The sequence below is a fragment of the Bos taurus genome, chromosome 21 (assembly GCF_002263795.3).
Source record: "Bos taurus isolate L1 Dominette 01449 registration number 42190680 breed Hereford chromosome 21, ARS-UCD2.0, whole genome shotgun sequence".
Lineage (NCBI taxonomy): Eukaryota > Metazoa > Chordata > Mammalia > Artiodactyla > Bovidae > Bos > Bos taurus.
In genome coordinates, this window is record NC_037348.1 from 20,694,621 (window position 1) to 20,717,150 (window position 22,530).

The window sequence follows — 22,530 nt, forward strand, 5'->3', positions numbered from 1 at the left end:
TGTAGGGTGAGACTGCAGACAAAGAAGAGTTTTCACCATATAACTTGAGGTCTGGGAGAGTGCTCAGAGAAGATACCGTCTGTAAATCTAAGTAAAACCATCCGTGGAGGCAAGGGGTCTGGAGGAGACAGCTTTGATGGAGAGACTCCACAGACAGAAGGAGGGGGACACAACAGTCACCCTTGAAGGAGGTCAAAGCTCCTGACCATCACTGCATACATCAGAGGAGGAGGACCCGACCACCCCAAAATGCAGCCACGTCAAGAGTGCTTCCACCCCATAATTCAGCATGGAAAACCTTTCACCTGCCTCCCAGCCACTAAGGTCACCGTACTTGCCAGATCCTTTGGACTCACATCCCTCCTCGTTTGGGCGGAGCAACTAACGCTTTTACTTTACTCCTCTTTGATCTTTTATTTTTTGTATTTTTAAGGAGGAAGAGACCTTTAAAACCAGACTCCTTGCCTATTTTCACAGATCCTAAACAGTAAAACTCTATTACAAAGGAAATCATTCAGAAGCTTGATTAGAGTCTTTGAAACTCAACCCCATACCAAGTCTGTGTCCTAAAGCTTCAGAGGCAGTAGAAATATAACTATCCTCACTTTTTCATGTTCAGGAAATTCCCCTGCTTTTTTATTGGCCCCCAGCTTGGGAGGAGAATGACATCTGAGTTTGCCCAAACTTAGAATGGTTCAGAGGAACCACAGTCACCCCAGGAAGCCCTTTTTCACAGCATTCTGGGTCCAGGGCAGTTGAGGAGAGGCCTAGGGATGCTAACTACAGGTCAGATGGCAGGAGATGTTCTCAGAAGGCTGTGTTCTCAGTTTGGTCCCGAGGACCAAAGAGCTGCTCAGCAACGGCCTTGCCATCATACTTGGGCAGTGTACCCCCAAAGTCGGAGGGCAGGATGTCCTCGTCAAACTCCTGGTAGAAGCTGGAGAGGTCTTCTCCATGGACAAATACCTGCAAGGAAGCAGAGGAGATGGGTCTGAGCAAGGAGGTACCCTAGGATGAGGTTGGGGGAGAAGAGGAACAGGAAGACAAAGGCACACATGCCATCTCTGCCTGGCGATGTCCTTCTCAAAAGTCCTCCTTGCTGTGCTGTCCATGGGATCCACTTAGTTCCAAGTCTTCATACAGAGCCCGAGGAGGTGGGGTTCCCTCCTCCTCCACCCTCATCCCTCTTGTCTCCTGAACCCTTTCCTGCTACAAGCCCATTCACTCACTCACCCACACACCAGACGATCAGCGGGCACCTTCCCTGTGCAGCTATGCACTCACCCTCTGGAGCAATTTGCTCTTCAAGAAGGGCTTGACCACGTTGTAGGTGGTGGTGAAGTACCAGGGCTGGTAGATGAAGTGGATGGCTTTGAACCGAGCTGGGAAGGAATCCTGCAGGGACAGACAGCACCCCCACCACATGGCCCCGTGACCTCAAAGGTTCCCACTCACTTTCCCACTACACTGCCCCTCCCCACGACACAAGGACAGAGTTGTCATCACACAGTTGCTCCAGAGGATAGCCCACTGCAGGTTCCATCCCCAGGCCAATATCTGGGGAGCCCTGGTTATGCTGTAGGTCCAAACTGAAGGAAGGATGCCCCAGAAGCAGCCCAACCCTCTTCCTGCTGATGCACAAGACTCTGTCATTACATGGAGTGGAAATGGAAAGATAGCCTTGCTTGGCTTTTAGGTGACCGAGTTTTTTCAAATCCACTTGCCTGCTGAGTAGACTACAAGCTGTGATAGACCAGAGGGACACTATTGTCATGCCTTATTGTCCTGATGCGCAGAACCGACTCATTGGAAAGATTGAAGGCAGGAGGAGAAGGGGACGACAGAGGATGAGATAGCTGGATGGCATCGCTGACTCGATGGACGTGAGTTTGGGCAATCTTGGGGAGTTGGTGAGGGACAGGGAGGCCTGGTGAGCTGCAGTCCATGGGGTCACAAAGAGCTGGACAGGACTGAGTGACTGAACAACAACAATTGTCCTCCATCCCCTCCCGTGACCCTTACCTCCCATCTCTCCTTTCCAAAGCAAAGCGGATTTAAGATTAGATTCAGTTGAGTTCAGTTCAGTCGCTCAATCATGTCCAACTCTTTGCATCTCCATGGACTCCAGCATGCCAGGCCTCCCTGTCTGTCCATCACCAACTCCTGGAGCTTGCTCAATCTAACTCATGTCCATCGAGTCGGTGATGCCATCCAAACATCTCATCCTCTTTCATCCCCTTCCCTTCTTGCCCTTAATCTTTCCCAGTATCAGGGTCTTTTCCAATAAGTCAGTTCTTCACATCAGGTGGCCAAAGTACTAGAGCTTCAGCTTTAGCATCAGTCCTTCCAATGAATACTCAGGACTGATTTCCTTTAGGATGGACTGGTTGGATCTCCTTGCAGTCCAAGGGACTCTCAAGAGTCTTCTCCACAGTTCAAAAGCATCAATTCTTTAACGCTCAGCTTTCTTTATGGTCCAACTCTCACATCCACACATGATTATTGGAAAAACCATAGCTTTGACTAGATGCACCTTTGTTGGCAAAGTAATGTCTCTGCTTTTTAATATGCTGTCTAGGTTGGTCATAGCTTTTCTTCCAAGAAGCAAGCGTCTTTTAATTTCATGGCTGCAGTAACCATCTGCAGCGATTTTGGAGCCCAAGAAAATAAATTCTGTCACTGTATCCATTCTAAGAAAGGACTTCAGATACATGAGTATATAGGAGTGAGTTGTCTTGGGGCATTAGTGCTATCTCTTTCTCAGGATAAATTCACAAGCAGAGGGAGACAGCATGACAAAAGGGGACAGAGAATGGGATTCCAGGTCAGAAGGTGCAGTTCAAGTCCCACCTCTGCCCCTTGATAGCTGTGTGACCTTGAGAAGTCACTCAAATCTCTGAGCCTAGGTTTCCAGGTTTGTAAAATGAAGCAGGGAGAGAATGTTTTTAAAGAGTAAATGAACTGATGAATGTGAATACATGGCAAACTGTGGATCACCGTGAAGTGTTTGTGGTTGGGGTTGTGATTATCCAGCATCATTAAACCAGAAACCTGGGCCCTGCCTCTCAGTCTCCCCACCCATGACAGGCTCCTGCAGGACAGAGTTCTGAGGCCTCACCTGGAGCATGTCCACCATCTTTCTGAGATCGGAAGGCCGAAGTCCGGCAGCCTGCTGCATGGTGAAGCCCTTGAAGTTCTCAATGATGCAAAAGCCATTAATTTGAGTCTCCTCATTCTCCAGTAGCTTCTCCAGGATGACGCAGTATGCCTGCAAGATCTTGGGCACAAGTGAATGGGCTGTAAGATCCAAGCCATAAGGACAGCTAAGACTCAAGGTCCTAAGAGGAGGGCTTCCCTAGTGGTTCAGTGGTAAAGAATCCACCTGCCAACGCAGGAGACTCGGGTTTGACCCCTGGTCTGGGAAGATCCCACTTGCCACAAAGCAACTAAGCTCTTGCATCATGACTACTAAGTCTGAGCCCTAGAGGCCAAGAGCCACAGCTACTGAAGCCCGTGCGCCTAGAGCCTGTGCTCCACAAGAGAAGCCACTGCAATGAGAAGCTGCACACTGCAGCTGGAAAGTAGCCCCCACTCATCACAACTAGAGAAAAGCCTGCACAGCAACAAAGACCAACACAGCCAAAAGAAAGAACATTTTTAAGAACGGTCTTAAGGGAAGAGCTATACCAGTGAGCAAATTAGAGGTAATCTGTCACAGGCTTGGAGCTGGGACAGTCCACCTCTCTGAATGTATCCCAAGAAAATAATCAAATCATCTTCAGTGTCATATCCATGGTTAGATGCCAGAGTGTCTATCCTTATACCATTGTAACAGTGGAACAACCTAAATGTCCAGCAAAGGGACTGGTGAAATTATGGTATATTCACACCATGGGGTATTCTGGAACAGTGATATATAAGACTAATGATACAGAAAGATATCCATTCATGGTATATTATTGTAGAATACGATCCATATTTGTAAGAAAAAATGTGTACGTCTGTATGCATTTGTATGCACGTATGTTTCTAGGTTTCTTGCAAAAATAGACTTGGAAGAATGTCAGTGGTAGAAATCTCTGGATGGTAGAATTCTGGATGATTTTAAATTTGTGATTTTTTTTTTTTTTTGGTATTTTCTAAAATGAGTGGTATCACTTATGTAATCAGAAAAAAAAATTTGTAAGTCTCTTCCTTAGCAGATATATGTATGCTTCAGTCCTAAAACCAATATCTTATTCAGTAGCAGACACTACAGTAGGATCAGGAACAAGATAAGCATGCTCACTTCCCCCTGCTACTGCTGCTAAGTCGCATCAGTCGTGTCCGACTCTGTGCGACCCCATAGACAGCAGCCCAGCAGGCTCCCCCGTCCCTGGGATTCTCCAGGCAAGCACTTTGGAATGGGCTGCCATTTCCTTCTCCAACGTATGAAAGTAAAAAGTGAAAGTGAAGTCGCTCAGTCGTGTCCGACTCTTCACGACCCCATGGACTGCAGCCTACCAGGCTCCTCCGCCCCTGGGATTTTCCAGGCAAGAGTACCGGAGTGGGGTGCCATTGCCTTCTCCATCACTTCCCCCCACCACAGAAGTATTGACCAATGCACTCAAGTTTTTTTGTTGTTGGTTTGTTTTGTTTTTGTTTTAATCAGGGACATAAGAGCTAGAAAAGGAAAAGAAAAAATTTCCTCTAATTACAGATATTATGATAGCATTCTTAGGAAATCTGTATATGACTAACAAATAACAGGAAAATTCAGTAAAAATACTAGGATATGAAACTAAGAGACAAAAACAATAATCTTCATAGACGCAAAAAATAACCAATTAGGAGATATAATGGAAGAGAAAGTTCAACTAATAGCAAAAACAATAAAATAAATACTTTAACGACAAATGTGCATAAGGATTGAAAACTCTGAAAAACTTCTGGACGCTCAAAATGTAGTCATAAAAGGGAAGGCATCCCTTTTTTGTGGATGGTACCACTGGCCATGGATGTTGCATTCATACTGATGCTGATTCTCCTCGTTTGTTATTTATATTAATGTTACTCTAATAAAAATCTTCTGACATTTCTCCTAAAGCTAAACAAGTTAATTCTAATTGTTTTAGGGAGGGTAAACATGCAAGAATAGCTAGAAAAGCCCTGAAAAAGAGGAGCATTAAGGACTGAACGAATCCCAACAGATATTAAACATTCTATACTGGACATGGAATAACAGACTGGTTCCAAATAGGGAAAGGAGTACATCAAGGCTGTATATTGTCACCCTGCTTATTTAACTTCTATGCAGAGTACATCATGAGAAACACTGGGCTGCATAAAGCACAAGCTGGAATCAAGATTGCCGGGAGAAATATCAATAACCTCAGATATGCAGATGATACCACCCTTATGGCAGAAAGCGAAGAACTACAGAACCTCTTGACGAACATGAAAGAGGAGAGTGAAAAAGCTGGCTTAAAGCTCAACATTCAGAAAGCTAAGATCGTGGCATCTGGTCCCATCAATTCAGTTCAGTTCAGTCGCTTAGTTGTGTCCAACTCTTTGTGACCCCATGGACAGCATGCCAGGCCTCCCTGTCCATCACCAACTCCCGGAGTTTATCCAAACTCACGTCCATTGAGTCGGTGATGCCATCCAACCATCTTATCCTCTGTTGTCCCCTTCTCCTTCTGCCTTCAATCCCTCCTAGCATCAGGGTCTTTTCAAATAAGTCAGTTCTTTGCATCAGGTGGCCAAAGTATTGGAGTTTCAGCTTCAGCATCAGTCCTTCCAGTGAACATTCAGGACTGATCTCCTTTAGGATGGACTGGTTGGATCTCCTTGAAGTCCAAGGGACTCTCAAAAGTCTTCTCCAACACCACAGTTCAAATGCATCAGTTCTTTGATGCTCAGCTTTCTTCACAGTCCAACTCTCACATCCATACATGACTACTGGAAAAACCATAGCCTTGACTAGATGGATCTTTGCTGGCAAAGTAATGTCTCTGCTTTTTAATATGCTGTCTAGGTTGGTCATAAATTTCCTTCCAAGGAATAAGTGTCTTTTAATTTCATGGCTGCAGTCACCATCTGCAGTGATTTTGGAGCCCAAAAAAATAAAGTCTGCCACTGTTTCCACTGTTTCTCCATCTATTTGCCATGAAGGGATGGGACCAGATGCCATGATCTTAGTTTTCTGAATGTTGAACTTTAAGCCAACTTTTTCACTCTTCTCTTTCACTTTTATCAAGAGGCTCTTTCATCTGTATATCTGAGGTTATTGATATTTCTCCTGGAATTCTGGTTCCAGCTTGTGCTTCATCCACTGGTCCCATCACTTCATGGCAAATAGATGGGGAAACAGTGGAAACAGTGACAGACTTTATTTTGGGGGGCTCCAAAATCACTGCAGATGATGGCTGCAGCCATGAAATTAAAAGATGCTTGCTCCTTGGAAGAAAAGTTATGACCAACCTAGACAGCATATTATAAAGCAGAGACATTACCTTGCCAACAAAGGTCCATCTAGTCAAAGCTATGGTTTTTCCAGTAATCATGTATGGGTGTGAAAGTTGGACTATAAAGAAAGCTGAGCACCAAAGAATTGATGCTTTTGAACTGTGGTGTTGAAGACCCTTGAGAGTTTCTTGGACTGCAAGGAGATCCAACCAGTCCATCCTAAAGGAAATCAGTTGGAAATATTCTTTGAAAGGACTGATGCTGAAGCTGAAACTCCAATACTTGGGCCACCTGATATGAAGAACTGACTCATTTGAAAAGACCCTGATGCTGGGAAAAATTGAAGGCAGGAAGAGAAGGGGACGACAGAGGATAAGATGGTTGGATGGCATCACTGACTCAATGGACATGAGTTTGAGCAAACTCCTGGAGTTGGTGATGGACAGGAAGGCTTAGCGTGCTGCAGTCCATGGGGTTGCAAAGAGTTGAACATGACTGAGCGACTGAACTGAACTGAACTGATCCTGTCTCTATAATTAAAACAATGTGGAGCATGAAAAGACAGACCGATGGCACAGAGTAGAAAGTCCAGAAATAGATCCAAGCACCTATGAAGATGCAGAATATGATAAAGATGGTGTCTCAAGTCACTGGGGGGAAAGATAAACTTTTAAATACATGTTGCGACAACTAGATGGCATTTTCTAAAATAAGTTTGTACATTTTTTTAAGGCTTGGTGTCACATGCCAACGTCCTCCCCAGATGAACCCTATATCCCCAATTATGACAGCTCTCTTAAGGGCTTGGCAAGTGAAATCACACACATACACAAATGCAAAGAACTCAGGCGCTTAACAGATTGGAACCCATGCTTTCCAGAATCTCTCCCAGTCCACAGTCCACTAAGCCCTGTTCTCTGTGTTGCTCTCCACTTTCAGCATTTGGCAGGGTTGATCCCAGCTCATGGCCCCAACTGTCAGTCCTATTCAGTAGGGATACAGGGGGCAGCCATGTACTGGCCAGTGGGCCCTGCCTGCAAAGCTGCTGGGTTTTCCAGCTGCCACAGCACATCCAAGGAGTTCTCTTCCTGCCCGGAAAGGGCTTGGTGCCATGAGTTTACCAGATATTCCCTCACAAACCTTGCCTCCCGGGGAGCCAGGAATGAGGTTCCAGTGGAGACCAGATCTAGAGAAGGCAACCCAGCCCAGAGGATGGCAGGGAACCAGGAGAGCCCCCACTGACCTCATCAAAGGTGATTTCTTCAGAGTCCCAGTTCTCAATATTGAAGAGCATGACCACTCGGCCATACTTGTCCCGCGTGGAGAGGACACCAGGGTAGCCAGCCTCAACGGTGCAGCGGACAGCCTCTGGGGACAGGCTGTCGAAGAGCTCTGGGTACTGCAGCCGGAAGTTCACGTAGCCTGGCAGAGGCGGAGCAGAGGAGGCCCCTCAGGGAGCCGGCCCCTCAGGGAGCCAGCCCCTCCCGGAGTGGCACATGGTGGGCATGCAGAGACCCGGGCTCCTGCCTGGCTCCTCATCTACATGCTGTGTATAACCCGGCAGGGTACTCAACCTCTCTGTGCCCCAAGTTTCCCCTCCAAAAGATAGGAGGATAATGCTATCTCGCCAAGTTGCTGTGGTTAACAAACAAGATTCCAGGTACGCTACGGTCTAGCACGGGGAACTGTGCTCAAAGTTGTGTGGCAGCCTGGATGGGAGAGGAGTTCGGGGGGAAGGATGGCTGAGTTGCTCTGCTGTCCACCAGAAACTATCACAACGCTATTAATTGGTTATATCCTAATACACAATAAAAAGTGAGAAAAAAAGTGCATGAATTTTTCCAGGTATGAATGCCATCAGTAAACTGTATAGGTGTAATCAGTAAACATCAGTAAACATAAGGTGTAATCGTAAATCTGAGGACAGCTACTACTGGTTATTTTTCTCTTTCCCACGAGTAGAAACACAGGTGTTTCAGTTGGGCACAGGGTTAGCTGAGCAGGGGTGGGGAAATGACCCCCAGATAAAATCCAAACCCCAGGTAGGACACAGAGATCCCTTCTAATTTCAGCGGAACTTCCACCAACCCCATCCTGAGCCATCCTGAATGGGTCCCTTCTTCTCTGCGGTTGTCTCCTCCACCAGACCCTGGAGGTGCCAGGCCCAGAGGAGGAGTTTGGGAGGCATTTGCCAAGGGAAAGGCACTGACCTCCTTGCTGTCCCCCCAACACCCCAGGCAGCCACCATGCAGTGTTTGCCCTTGCTGTGCCCTCTGCCTTATTGCTCTCTCCTAGGGCATCTCACTTCTTTCTAGTTTTTCTTTGAAAGTTTCCTTTGCACTAGAGCTTTCCTAATCATTTTACCTAAAACCCCTCAATCCTTTATATCCACCTCTTTTGTTTTTCTCTGTATATTTTTAATTGTCTGGATTGTTATTTCTACCATTAGACTATCAGGCCCACGAGGGCAGACAGTTCTTGTCTACTTTGTTCTCAGCTGCATCCTTTGGCCTGAAACAGCCGTTGGCACAGAGCAACAGTGAATTAACATTTGTAGAAGGAAGGAAGAAGTTAGGAGAAGAACTTCCCTGGCAGTCCAGTGGTTAAGATTCTAGGCTCCTACTGCAGGGGAGCACTGGTGGATATCTGGTGGGGCAACTAAGATCCCACAGCCAAAAAAAAAACAAAAAGAATAATGAAAAAAATTTTTTTAAGAAGAAGGAGAATCATTAGGCTGCTGAGCGCCTGCTCAGACACCGTTCCCTCCGACAGCACCAAAGACTTGATTCCCTTGGGACACTGGTCTCCATCCAGTGGGCGTGGCCAGGGAGGTTCTGTTCTCCAGGCTCACTCCCAGGGCAGGCACCATCTTCGATTCCACTCTTTGTGAGGTTTGAGTACCTGCGAGGAATCAGGCTCATACCTACCTTCCATGCAGCGCTCCAGAGCCAAAGCATAGGAGGGGCCGGTGGGGGGCGAGGAGGGAGCAGGGCTTGGAGAGGAAGCTCTCGCATCTTGGGCTCCCAGTTTGGGTGGCTAAGTTCTGCTCATTGAAAGTGGAAAGAGGGGCCTCTTGGGCTCCCAGTTTGGGTGGCTAAGTTCTGCTCATTGAGAGTGGAAAGAGGGGCCGGATCTCCAGGAATCTGGTCCTGCCAGACTCACTCCTTTGTCTGAACAGAAAAGGATCTCGAGACTATTCAGCTCACACACCCATTTTACATATGAGGAGAAGGAGGCTCAGATACAGTCACTTGATAGAGCATGGGAAGGAGGTGGAGTGGCCAGTCTCCTCAGTGCCTGGATGAGGGTCCACACCACCCTCATGACCTTCCCCTCCCACTCCCCAACCCCCGCAACCTTCCTGGGGCCTCACCTCTGAGCAGCTCGTAGGCGCGCCCCACGTGGAACTTGCGCGCGCGGATGAAGCGCAGGAAGAAGGCACTGTCTTTTCCCTGCACCCTCTCCGCCACGGCCACGGCCAGCTCCTGCCCCGAGGCGGCCTCCGCCTGCACCAGCTCCTGTAGCTCCCGCACTGCCTCTTCCCGGGTCTCTTCCTTTTCATTCAGCTCGTCCTTGGCCTGGAGCAGGGGCAGGGTGCAGGCACAAAGTCAGGTAGGCGCGGTGCAGGAGGCTCCTCCCGGTGCCAGACCGGCGGACGGGCAGAGGGCACGGCAGGTAGTGCCATCGCTCCTCTGCCCACAAGAGCAGCATCAGCATTGGCAGCAGCTCAGACTGCCCGTTATATTTGGAGAAAATTAGGTCAAACTGCTCATCCTGGGTTTGTTTGCAGGAGACGGCCAAAGGACTAAATGTTTCTAACCACAACAGCCTATGCTTACTGGAGCCCTGAATTAGCACGCTGCTAAGTCCTGGGTGTTCTTTGGAAGGAATGATGCTAAAGCTGAAACTCCAGTACTTTGGCCACCTCATGCGAGGAGCTGACTTATTGGAAAAGACTCTGATGCTGGGAGGGATTGGGGGCAGGAGGAGAAGGGGACGACAGAGAATGAGATGGCTGAATGGCATCACTGACTCGATGGACATGAGTTTGAGTGAACTCCGGGAGTTGGTGATGGACAGGGAGGCCTGGCGTTTTGCAATTCATGGGGTCACAAACAGTCGGACACGACTGAGCGACTGAACTGAACTGAAGTCCTGTAGATACTTTTTTTTTTTTTAATGTATTGATTTGTCTGCTCTGGGTCTTAGCTGCAGCCCGCAGAGGCCATGGGGTTACAAAGAGTCAGACATGATTGAGAGACTGACACACACACATTCAAACTCCTAGTTGGGGCATCTGAAATCCTAGTTCCCTTGACCAGGAATAGAACTCAGTTCCTCTGCACTGGGAGGGCAGAGTCTTAGCCCCTGGACCACCAGGGAAGTCCAGTACATGATGTTTCTAAATCTTGGCCACAGTCCATCACAAGAAGGTTGTATTCTTATCCCCCATTTCTCAGGGTGAGCAGATTGAGGCTCATAGAGGTCAAGATATTCTTGCTCAAGATCACCCAGGTAAAAAGAGTTGAAGTTGAAACTCCTAATCAGGTTGAACTGTTAATTGCTTCAGTCTGCTGCATCCCAGGTTAATTTCTGATCTTCTCAAAATTAAAGATACCATTAATTAACAAAAAAATTAAAGATACCAGTCAGATGGCAGCCTGCCCTCTCCCTCACATTCCTCCCCTTGGATAAGCCTGGAGAAATCCTGAGCATGCCAGGGGCTGTTCTTTCCTTGGATGGCATGAGGGACGAAGGTAGGTCTGGGGGAACTCGAAGCAGCTTTCCCTTGAGATGCCCAGGGAGCAGAGATGGAAGCCAGGAGCCCAGGGCCAGCTCAACCCCAGGCCAGCTCTGCCACAGTCTGATCATCTCTGAACTGGTCCAACAACCTTCTTTCATAGATACCGAAGACAAGACCCAAAGAGGGAAAGCAGTTTGCTCAAGATGACACAACAAGTTGGAAGTCGTTGTGATATTAGGACTTGGGCCCTTTCCTATTCAGTTGGGGGCAGCAGTTGTATCTGTGCTCTCTAAGGCCATTGCAAATCAGGGTTCCTCATGTCTGAGTCCAGGATGATCCCTGACCCAGAAGCCCTAGGTCCCAGCCTTGGTTTCAGGGAACCCTGTTGATGCCATAATCTTAGAATCGGGTAGCCTGGACATCTGGTTGACCCAATTGCTACCATGGCCCTGACTTCAGAATAGCCCCTAGAACAAGTCAGTCTTTTAGGTCCAGAATAACCCGGAGGGCTGGTACTGGACCTCTTCTACAGGAGAGAGGATGTTATCAGTATTCCCTTATGTTGGGACTACCATGACGGCCCAGTGGCTGAGACTCGGTACTCCCAATAAGGGGAACTCAGGTTCAATCCCTGGTCAGGGCAGTGGATCTCACATACCGTGACTAACAGCTCCTGCATACCACAACTAAAGATCCCACACGCTGCAACTAAGACCTGACACAGCCAAATAAAAAAATAAATATATTCCCCCTTGTTACCTCCCTACCTGTCCCTTCACACACCCCCAGGCTACCTCACCTTCTGCAAGGTGTGGCGGGGCAGCTGGCTGCACGGGCCAAAGACAGGTCCATGGTCTTTGGTCGTAAGCCTCTCCAGTTGGGCACGGAGCTCCTGTTCCTCTTCAGGGACCATGCGGAACGTGCCCGCCTGAGGAGGGAGAAGCCAGGAAAAGGGAGGAAAAGGCCCCCATCAGCCTGAGCAAGCCAGCCAAATGGGTCTGCTCAGACCCCAAGCTAGTGCTTTTGCCCAAGGTCACTGTTGAACTTCCTCCCTGTGGGTGGGGTCAGGGACTACCGAGAGGTCTAAAGGGTGGATGCCCATAACCCTGAGGAGAGCAGATAATAGAGAAACAGGGAGGAAGAAAAGGAAGGAGGGAAGGTGGACAGAAGGGAGCCCCAGGGCACGGAGGTACTCACCCCCTCTGACATGCTGTCTGTGGAAGACTGGAAGTGCTGCAAACAAAGAAGGAGCCCACTTCGTCCGTCCTGGCCTCTCAAGGCAGCCTCCTTTCTAGGGGAGACATGGAGAGGTTCTTCTGTTATTGTCTCAGAACAATGAATCTCAGACTTTTGAGTGCATCAGAGTAACATGAGGCATTTGCTAAGAATACAGATGCCTCGGCCCTGTGCCTGACTCTGAATTGGAGACCAGACATCTGTATTTTAAAGCAGCACCCCAGGGACTTCCCTCATGATCCAGTGGTTAAGACGCCGTGCTTCCAGTGCAGGGGACCCGGGTTCAGTCTTTGGTTGGGAAACTAAGATCCCACCTGCTATATGGCGCAGTCAAAAAAAAACAAAGCAGCACCCCCAGTGGCCCTGAATAAGGTGGTTCTTGGGCTGTGCTTTGGGAAACACCCCTCTAAGAAGGAGCACACACAAATATACCTCGAACTTCAGTTCTTAAAATGAGATGGCCCAGCCAGGGAGAAACTAGAACAGGCTTCCACTCTTGGTTACATGGTCACTGAGGGATAAGGCAATCCCTCGCATTTGTGTCCCCCTTTTTCCAGTCCCAAGGGGCATCTGAGAAACTCCCCAGCCTAGTGAATGGCACCATTCCAGTGAATCCACTCCCTGGAGGGATGATGGCTAGTTACATAACCATAACTGAATGTGTGTTCAGTGCCTTGTGATGCACTTTTCAAATCCATTGTCTGGGAGCCAGCATTATGATATCCACTTTACATAAGAGGAAACAGGCCCAGGAGAGTAGGTGATTTGTCCAAGGTTACACAGCCAGATATAGCCAGGGATCAGGACTCAAGACCAAGCTGTTACTTTCCATCAGCACCAAGAGGCAGCCTGTTGTGGCAGAAGTCAGATCTGGGTTCAAATTCTGTCTCTTCCCCTTGCAAGTGATGTGATCTAACCTGAATTGGGGTTGTCCCCTATAAAAGGGAGGTGGAAGGTTATGAAGATTTTATTAAATAATATACACAGAAGCAGTGGGAGGCCAGCAGAAAAAATTTCATCCTTTGCCCACATGACACCCCGCTGAGTACTTTTGGAGACAATTCTATTTTCACATTTTCTCCTCTCCTACCTAAACATCCCCAGGCCCGTCACCACTCCACTCCTGCCTCTGACCAGGTTCCTGTCGGTCAGTTCTGTCACCTGGTCACTGTTGATTAGTGGCAGAGGTGGGACTTGAACCTATGTCTGCCTGACACCAAGACTTTTTTTTTGACACCTAGAGCCAAGACATCTCCAGGCAAACTCTTAGGACAGCAGGTGTCACAGAAAACCACACTTGAGAGTCAGAGAGACCCAGGTTTGAATCAGCCTTTGTTATCTATCACCCATGTGACTTTAGGCCAATAAAACCTTTCAGAGCCTCAGTTTTCTCATCTGCAAATTGGGGATAATAGCCACACCTACCAAACAGAGTAGTAACAAAGATCATAGAAGTTCTGTAGGGTACCTAGCACAGTGTTTTGCTCTGAAACATAGTTCCCCTTCTCTTTCTTAGCACCATCCGGATCATTACCCCAGCTTGCAGAGAGAGTCTTAGAAGATTCCAGGGAGTATCTGAGGATCTTCCATCTCCTGCCTGTCCCACTCCGCAGCCCCAGCAGGACAGGGAAGTTCTGGGGGGCTGTAATCCACCAACAGGAATAAAATCGAAGTCAACTTTCTGAGACAGAGACTTCCAAATATGCAGGAAGATATATAAGATAGACTGAAATGTGACTGTGTTCTCACTTCGGTTTTGCTGGAACAGGAATGGCAAGGCTAATAGAACTCCCTGAGCGAGAGGCTCAGACGGGAGAGACAGCTAGACGCCCCCAGAGAGTTAAGCGGATCATCACAAGATCAAGGGTCTTAGAAATGAAGGGTTAAAGTCAGTACAGCAACTCTTTTTAACATATGCCCAGGGATGGGAGGGGAATTGGGGGGAGAATGGATACAAGTATATGTATAGCTGAGTTCCCTATTCAACTGAAACTATCACAACATTGTTAGTTGGCTATGCCCCAATACAAAATAAAAAGGGTTTTAAAAAATAAAATAAAATATCCCCAGGCGACTTCTCTGATGGTCCAGTGATTAAGCTTCTGCACTGCCAATGCAGGGGATGTGGGTTTGATCTCTGGTTGGGGAACTAAGATCTGACATGCTGTGCATGGCCAAAAAATTAAAAATAAAATATGTCCAAACTACTAACTGTGATTTGAAACTATTGATTTATAAGTTGTATACATGGAAAAAAAACCCACGCCTCACTTCATGTCAAAGCTATTCCCTGCCATCTAGGCTTGCCAGATAAAATATAGAATGTCCAATTACACATGAATTTCAGATGAACAAAAAAGTTTTGACGTGTTTAAGTATGTGCCATACAATATTTGGGACATACTTATACTAAAAAGGGCTTCCCAGGTGGCACAGTGGTAAAGAATCCACCTGCTAATGCATGAGATGCAAGAGACTCTGGTTCAATCCCTGGGTTGGAAAGGTCCCCTGGAGTAGGAAATAGCAACACACTTCAGTATTCTTGTCTGAAAAATTCCATGGATAAAGGAGCCTGGCAGACTACAGTCCATGGGGTTATAAAGACTGAGAACACAAACACTTACACTAAAAAAGTATTTGTGGTTCATCTGAAATTCACATTTAACTGGGTATCTTGTATTTTTATTTGCTAAATCTGCCATCAGGTTGGTCGAACTCACCCTGAAGAATGGCCAGTTGGTTTCAGTTTTGGGGGCAGCCTGGAATCTCCCCACCACAAACTCCTTACCCTAATCCTAAGCTTCCTGGCCCAGCCAGGCCCCTGCTACTGACTTACCTGACAAGTTAGCAGCTCCTCCTTGGGACACCTGGTGCCTGTGTCCTCCGGGAGCCTGGAGGTTGCCTCTGCTGGGGGTGTGGTCCAGTCAGCAGGCTGGGATTACTGGGTCACAAGGAACTTCTCAGGGCCCACAGTTTCCGTTTAAATCAGGCTCACAGGGAGGCCCAGATTGGGGCAAGTGACGCACCAAGGGGGAGAGGGGCTCAGCTTGGGCCTGGCTAGAGCTCGCTCAAAGCCCTCCTTTGTGTGCGGCTGCTCCAGAGTTCCTGCTCAGCCATGTGGAAGCCAGGGCCGTGGGGGTGGGATCTGGGTCAGTCCCCTTCTCTCCTCCCCTTCCTCTCTCTCATTGCAGAGGGGGTCTGAGAAAGCACTCCTTAGGGTAAGACATGCTGGAGACGGAGGGAAAATTGAAATGTGATCATTGATGAAATGGCAGTGGCAGAGAATCTGGGCCGGTCACCCTCTCCCTGAGCCCAGCCGGGCCTGGCATGGTAGGGCAGGGAGCAGGGCCCACCGGGGAAGGTAACTGGTTAAGGCTTCGTGGGGAAAGGACAAGCCCAGGCTGACCCACGTCTAGGCAGTGGTGTGCAGTGATAAGAGCCGGCTTAGGAGCCATTCTGCCCCCTCCAGCACCTTCTAGCTTCAAAAAGTGACTTCACCGCTGAGTGACTCAGTTTCCTCCTCAGAGAAGTGGGGATCATTAGAGGAAGTCCTATTCCCCAGGATCTCAGAATGGGACTCTATTTGGAGATACAAGAGGATATTAAGGAAAAATGAGGTCATCACGGTGGCCCCTAATCCAAATCACTGGTGTCCTTATAAGAAGAGGGAATGTGGACGCCAACACACAGAGGGAAAACTGCGTGAAGACCCAGGAAGAAGGTGCCATCTACGAGTCAAGGAGAGAAGTCTCAGAAGAAACTAGCCCTGGGGACTCCCTGGCAGTCCAGTGGTTAGGACTCTGCACTTTCACTGTGAGGTCCCCGGTTCCATTTCTGGTCAAGGAACTAAGATCCCACAAGCCGTGTGTGGCATAACCAAAAAGAAGGGGAAAAAAAGAAACCAGCCCTGCTGACACCTTGACCTTAAACTTCTAGCCTTCAGAATTGTGAGAAATGAATTTCTGTTGTTTAAGCCACTCCATCTATAGTATTTTGTTACGGCAGCTTTAGCAAACTGATAGAGATGCGTCCTTGGATTTTTTTTTTCCGCAGGTACTTCACAAAGTGTGAGGGCACTAATGAAAGGAGGCGGTGGTGAGAGCTCAAGCAGCCCTGTGGGAAGGAAACGTAGAGACCCCAGAAGCGTGCATGCGTGCTCAGTTCATGTCTGACTCCGCGACCCCATGGACTGTAGCCCACCAGGCTCCTCTGTCCATGGAATTTTTCAGGCAAGAATCCTGGAGCGGATTGCCATTTCCTTTTCCAGGGGCTCTTCCCTACCCAGGGACCGAACCTGAGTCTCTTGCATTGGCAGGCAGATTCTTTACCACTGAGCTCCCTGGGAAGCCCAGAGACCACAGAAGAGACTCTGTCAGAACTGGATGAGGGGAACTTCCCTGGCAGTCCAGTGGTTCAGACTCTACACTTCCATTGTAGGGGGCCCGGGTTCGGGCCCTGGTTGGGGAAACTAAGATCCTGCACGCCACATGGTACAGCCAAAAATAATAATACAAATTACTTAAAAAACAAACAAACAAACTGGGTGATGAACTCCATCATGAGGAATATTCTTTTCTACCAAGATCGCTTTCGAGTTGATGGCACAGCCCTGACGGGAGTGGGGATTTTCAGGATGCTGCCAGGCCACAAGGCCCTGTATAAGGAGCAGAGCTTTCTGTGGCATTCTGCTCACAGCCCTTCTGTGCCTCTGCCCTGTCCCTCCCCGCTCCCAAGAGTCACGTTCACGTCCAGCCTCTCTGGCTGGAACAATGGTGCTGCTGTGTGAGTGGGGACACTGCCCTGCACAGGCTGCACCGGCAGACCCTCTGGGCTCCTTGGCTCTCTCTGCCAGGCTAGAGACACAGAGGGAGGGGCCTCCCTCCTGGGCCAAGGAGGACCCCAGCGGGTGGCCGGGCCTCAACTCCCCAACTTTCAGAAGTGGGAAAACCCAGGTTGAGGGACATTCTCAGTTCAGTTCAGTTCAGTCGCTCAGTCGTGTCCGACTCTTTGCAACCCCATGAATCGCAGCACTGCCAGGCCCCGCTGTCCATCACCAACTCCCAGACTTCACTCAGACTCACGTCCATCCAGTCAGTTGTTAAGGGAAGCACACTGATTAAAACCACCCACCCTGGCCAGGTATCATAGTAACCATTTGCATGAGTTGTTTTATGACAGGAGCTCCTGATAAGGAATACGGAACTAATAAGCCACCCCCAACCGGAAGAGTTCAGGAAAGGTCAAAAGGAGACACCGTGTCCGTCCACTTCCCAGAATCCCTTTCGCTAGCATCCATCTTGACTGAGCCATGTGTGCAGCCACCAGGAAAGACTCTGAATTAAAACAATTGGCCAAAGACCACCCAGAAACTAATCCCATCACCATAAAACCCGAGACTGCGAGCCACGTGGCAGAGCAGTACTCCTGGGTTCCCTTACCCTACTGCTCTCCACCCGGGTGCCCTTTCCCAATAAAGTCTCTTGCTTTGTTACCACATGTGTCTCCTCGGACAATTCATTTCCGAGTGTTAGACAAGAGCCCAGTTTCGGGCCCTGGAAGGGGTCCACCTTCCTGCAACAAGTGATGCCATCCAGCCATCTCATCCTCTGTCGTCCCCTTCTCCTCCTGCCCCCAATCCCTCCCAGCATCTGAGTCTTTTCCAATGAGTCACTCTTCGCATGAGGTGGCCAAAGTACTGGAGTTTCAGCTTTAGCATCATTCCTTCCAAAGAAATCCCAGGGCTGATCTCCTTCAGAATGGACTGGTTGGATCTCCTTGCAGTCCAAGGGACTCTCAAGAGTCTTCTCCAACACCACAGTTCAAAAGCATCAATTCTTCGGCGCTCAGCCTTCTTCATAGTCCAAGTCTCACATCCATACTTGACCACTGGAAAAACCATAGTCTTGACTAGACATTCTACATCTTCCTTAAAATTACACAGTAGTAATGAGAGTCCCTCAACTAGTGTGGGCTGACCCACAAAGATTGGCAGTCACCTTGTGCTCTAAAAACTCCACAGAATTCCCTGGCCGTCCAGTGGTTAAGACTCCATGCTTCCACTGTCGTGGGCCCTGGCTCAATCCCTGGTCAGGGAACTAAAGATCCTGCAAGCTGCACAGTGTAGCCAAAAAAAAAAAAAATTAAAAATAAATAATAAAAAGCTCCTGTTCTTAGACATAGACATAAAGAACAGATTTATGGACACAGGGGAGAAGAGAGGGTGGGATGTATAGAGACAGTAACTTGGAAACAAACATTACCATATGTAAAACAGATAGCCAATGGGTATTTGCAGTTTGACTCAGGGAACTCAAACCAGGCTCTCTAAAGACCTAGAGGGGTGGGATGGGAAGGGAGGTGGGAGGGAGGTTCATGAGGGAGGGGACATATGTATACCTATGGCTGATTCATGGTGATGTTTGGCAGAAACCAGCACAATTCTGTAAAGCATTTATCCTTCAATTAAAAAAAAAGCTCCAGTTTTTCCAAGAGGCATGCTCATTTATCCCATGAAAAAAGGCCTGCCCTGTGGCAGTGGGGGAGAAGGAGGTGCCAGAGATGAAAGTAATGAGTAGAAGAGTAAAATCAACCAATATATTGTTCAAAGAGTATTTTCAAATTAGTAGGTTTAACAATATGTGGCGGCTCAGCGGTAAAGAATCCACCTGGAATGCAGGAGTTGCCCGCAACTTGCGTTTGATACTTGGGTCAGGAAGATCCCCTGGAGTAGGAAATGGCAACCCACTCCAGTATTCTTACCAGGAAAATTCCATGGACAGAGGAGCCTGGTACAGTCCATGGGGTCGCAAAGAGTCGGACATGACTGAACACGCATGCAACACAACAATACAGGGAAAAACCAGTTGGTGCTTTCAGAGGGCAGGTTGGTTTTAACTCCCACCACTAAAGAAAAAGACACAAGTATTTGCTATGGACTGGATGTTTATGTCTCCCACCAGGTTCTTATGTTGAAGTCCCAACCCTCAATGTGTTGGTATTAAGGGGCAGGTCTTCTGACAGGGGATTAGATTTAGATGAGATCTTGCCAGTGGGGTCCTCGTCATGGGATTAATGCCTTTATTTAGAAGAGGAAGAGGCCCAGACCAAGCTCTCTCTCTCTCTTTCCATGTGAATACATGGAGAAAGGCCTTAAGCACACAATGAGAAATTGACCATCTGCAAGCCAGGAGGAGGGTCCTCACCAGAGTTGGACCATGCTAGCCCCTTGATCTCAAGTTTTCCGCCTCCAGAACTGTTAGAAAAAAAAATGTCTCTTGTTTACGCCACCCAGTCTGTGGTATCTTGTCATGGCAGTGTTTATAGGAAGGAAGCCGTAGAAAGGGAGAGGTTAAAGATGAGTTTGAGCAAACTCTGGGAGATAGTGAAGGACAGGGAAGGCTGGTGTGCTGCAGTCCATGGGGTGGGAAAGAGACAGACACGACTGAGCAACTTAACAACAACAGTGACCAAGCTCAGAGAGGGGGAAGTGACAGTAAGTGAGTTTCTTGCTGAGAAGATGGAAGAGAATAGGATTCGGTGCTCCAGCAGAAGTACTAGACATAGCCAGTTTGGTTGAACACTCTCCCATCACAACAAGAAGCCAAAGAGAAGAATTTGTGCTGATGACAGTGAGTTTAAAGATTTGGTATAAAGTTCAGGTCATCTGCTGAGAGTAAAGGAGGAGATAGGAAACTTTGAAATAATCTTCATGAAGAAAAAATGGTTAAACTTATTAGGGAAGATTGGCTGTGTTGAAGCCTTGAGATTGGTGACAATGGCTTTTTCTTCTTTTTCAAATTGAAGAATAGTTGATTTATAATGTATTAGTTTCAGGTGTAAAACAAAGTGATTCATATATATATATTGCTGTTGTTTAGTCACGAAGTCACGTCCAACTCTTTTGTGACCCCATGGACTGTAGCCCATCAGGCTCCTCTGTCCATGGGATTTCCCAGGCAAGAACACTGGAGTGGGTTGCCGTTTCCTTCTTCAACGGATCTTCCCAACCCAAGGATTGAACTTGTGTCTCTTGTGTTGGCAGGTGGATTCTTTACCAATGAGCCACCAGGGAAGCCTATATATATATTCTTTTCCAAATTCTTTTCCTTTATAAGTTATTACAGAATGTTGAGTATATTCCCTGTGCTATACAGTGGGTCCTTGGTGATTATTTATTTTGTTATAGTAGTGTGTATATGTTAATCCCAAACTCCTCATTCACCTTCCCTCCCTCTTTTTCCTTTGGTAACTGTAAGTTTGTTTTCTATGTCTGTGGGTCTACTTCTGTTTGTAAATAAGTTCATTTGAACCTTTTTTTTAAGATTCCACATATAAGTGATATCATATGTATTTGGTTTTGCTGGCTTATTTAACTTGGTATGATCTCTCAATTCATGTTGCTGCAAATGGCATTATTTCATTCTATTTATGGCTAATATTCCATTGTATTAATATGTATGTACCATATCTTCTTTATCATTCATCTATTGATGGACATTTATTTTGCTGCCATGTCTTGGCTATCATAAATAGTGCTGAAATGAACATTTGGGTTCATGTATCATTTTGAATTATAGTTTTGTCTGGATGTATGCCCAGGAATGGGATTGCTGGATCTTATGGTAACTCTATTTTATTTTTTTGCCACACTGCAAGGCTTGTAGGATCTTTGTTCCCCGATCAGAGATTGAACCTGTGCCCGTTGTATTGCAAGCTAAGTTCTTAACCACTAGACCACCAGAGGTGCTTCCCTGGTGGCTCAGTGGTAAAGAATCTGCCTGCAATTCAGGAGACAAGGTTTCAATCCCTGGGTCAGGAAGATATCCTGGAGGAGAGCATGGCAACCTACACAAGTATTCTTGCTGAGAAAATCCCATGGACAGAGGAGCCTGGCTGGCTGTGGTCCCTGGGGTTGCACAGTTGGACACAGCTGAAGCGACTACATATGCATGAGATCACCAGGGAAGTCCCTAAGTCAAAATCTTCATTTTGAAATTTATTTCATTGAAATAATTTAAAAACCTATTTTTCTAAGGATGTGTTCATAGCTTTGCACCCATTAAACAAATATATGAAGCACCCACTATGTACCACTTCTCCAGACACTGGGAATACAAACAGTGAGCTGTTAAAAACTTAACAGCTTAAGTTAAGGCTTAACTTAAAACTTCAAATCAGATCAGATCAGATCAGTCGCTCAGTCGTGTCCGACTCTTTGCGACCCCATGAATCACAGCACACCAGGCCTCCCTGTCCATCACCAACTCCTGGAGTTCACTCAGACTCACGTCCATCAAGTCAGTGATGCCATCCAGCCATCTCATCCTCTGTCATCCCCTTCTCCTCTTGCCCTCAATCCCTCCCAGCATCAGAGTCTTTTCCAATGAGTCAACTCTTCGCATGAGGTGGCCAAAGTACTGGAGTTTCAGCTTTAGCATCATTCCTTCCAAAGAAATCCCAGGGCTGATCTCCTTCAGAATGGACTGGTTGGATCTCCTTGAAGTCCAAGGGACTCTCAAGAGTCTTCTCCAACACCACAGTTCAAAAGCATCAATTCTTCGGCGTTCAGCCTTCTTCACAGTCCAACTCTCACATCCATACATGACCACAGGAAAAACCATAGCCTTGACTAGACGAACCTTTGTTGGCAAAGTAATGTCTCTGCTTTTGAATATGCTATCTAGGTTGGTCATAACTTTCCTTCCAAAGAGCAAGCGTCTTTTAATTTCATGGCTGCAGTCACCATCTGTAGTGATTTTGGAGCCCAGAAAAATAAAGTCTGACACTGTTTCCACTGTTTCCCCATCTATTTCCCATGAAGTAATGGGACCGGATGCCATGATCTTAGTTTTCTGAATCAATCAAGCTTTAAGCCAACTTTTTCACTCTCCACTTTCACTTTCATGAAGAGGCTTTTTAGTTCCTCTTCACTTTCTGCCATAAGGGTGGTGTCATCTGCATATCTGAGGTTATTGATATTTCTCCCGGCAATCTTGATTCCAGCTTGTGTTTCTTCCAGTCCTGTGTTTCTCATGATGTACTCTGCATATAAGTTAAATAAACAGGGTGACAATATACAGCCTTGACAAACTCCTTTTCCTATT

The 22,530-nt window shown here is 47.4% G+C and overlaps 1 protein-coding gene across 2 annotated transcripts; it reads right to left on the reverse strand.

Moving 5' to 3' along the window:
• Positions 1-399: 399 nt before the first annotated feature.
• RLBP1 (retinaldehyde binding protein 1) lies at positions 400-15,363 on the reverse strand. 2 transcript variants are annotated; one of them, NM_174451.3, is made up of 8 exons: positions 15,264-15,363; positions 12,389-12,482; positions 11,991-12,119; positions 9,821-10,025; positions 7,691-7,869; positions 3,119-3,277; positions 1,285-1,395; positions 400-966 (listed from the first exon to the last, which is right to left on the reverse strand). In NM_174451.3, exons 2-8 carry the CDS (start codon positions 12,398-12,400, stop codon positions 808-810), a joined length of 954 nt encoding a protein of 317 aa, NP_776876.2. In that variant the 5' UTR covers positions 12,401-12,482; positions 15,264-15,363; the 3' UTR covers positions 400-807. The 2 variants fall into 2 exon arrangements, with proteins under 2 accessions (NP_776876.2, XP_059734929.1); XM_059878946.1 differs by lacking the exon at positions 15,264-15,363 and adding an exon at positions 12,860-13,017 and having other exon boundaries at positions 606-966.
• Positions 15,364-22,530: the final 7,167 nt, after the last annotated feature.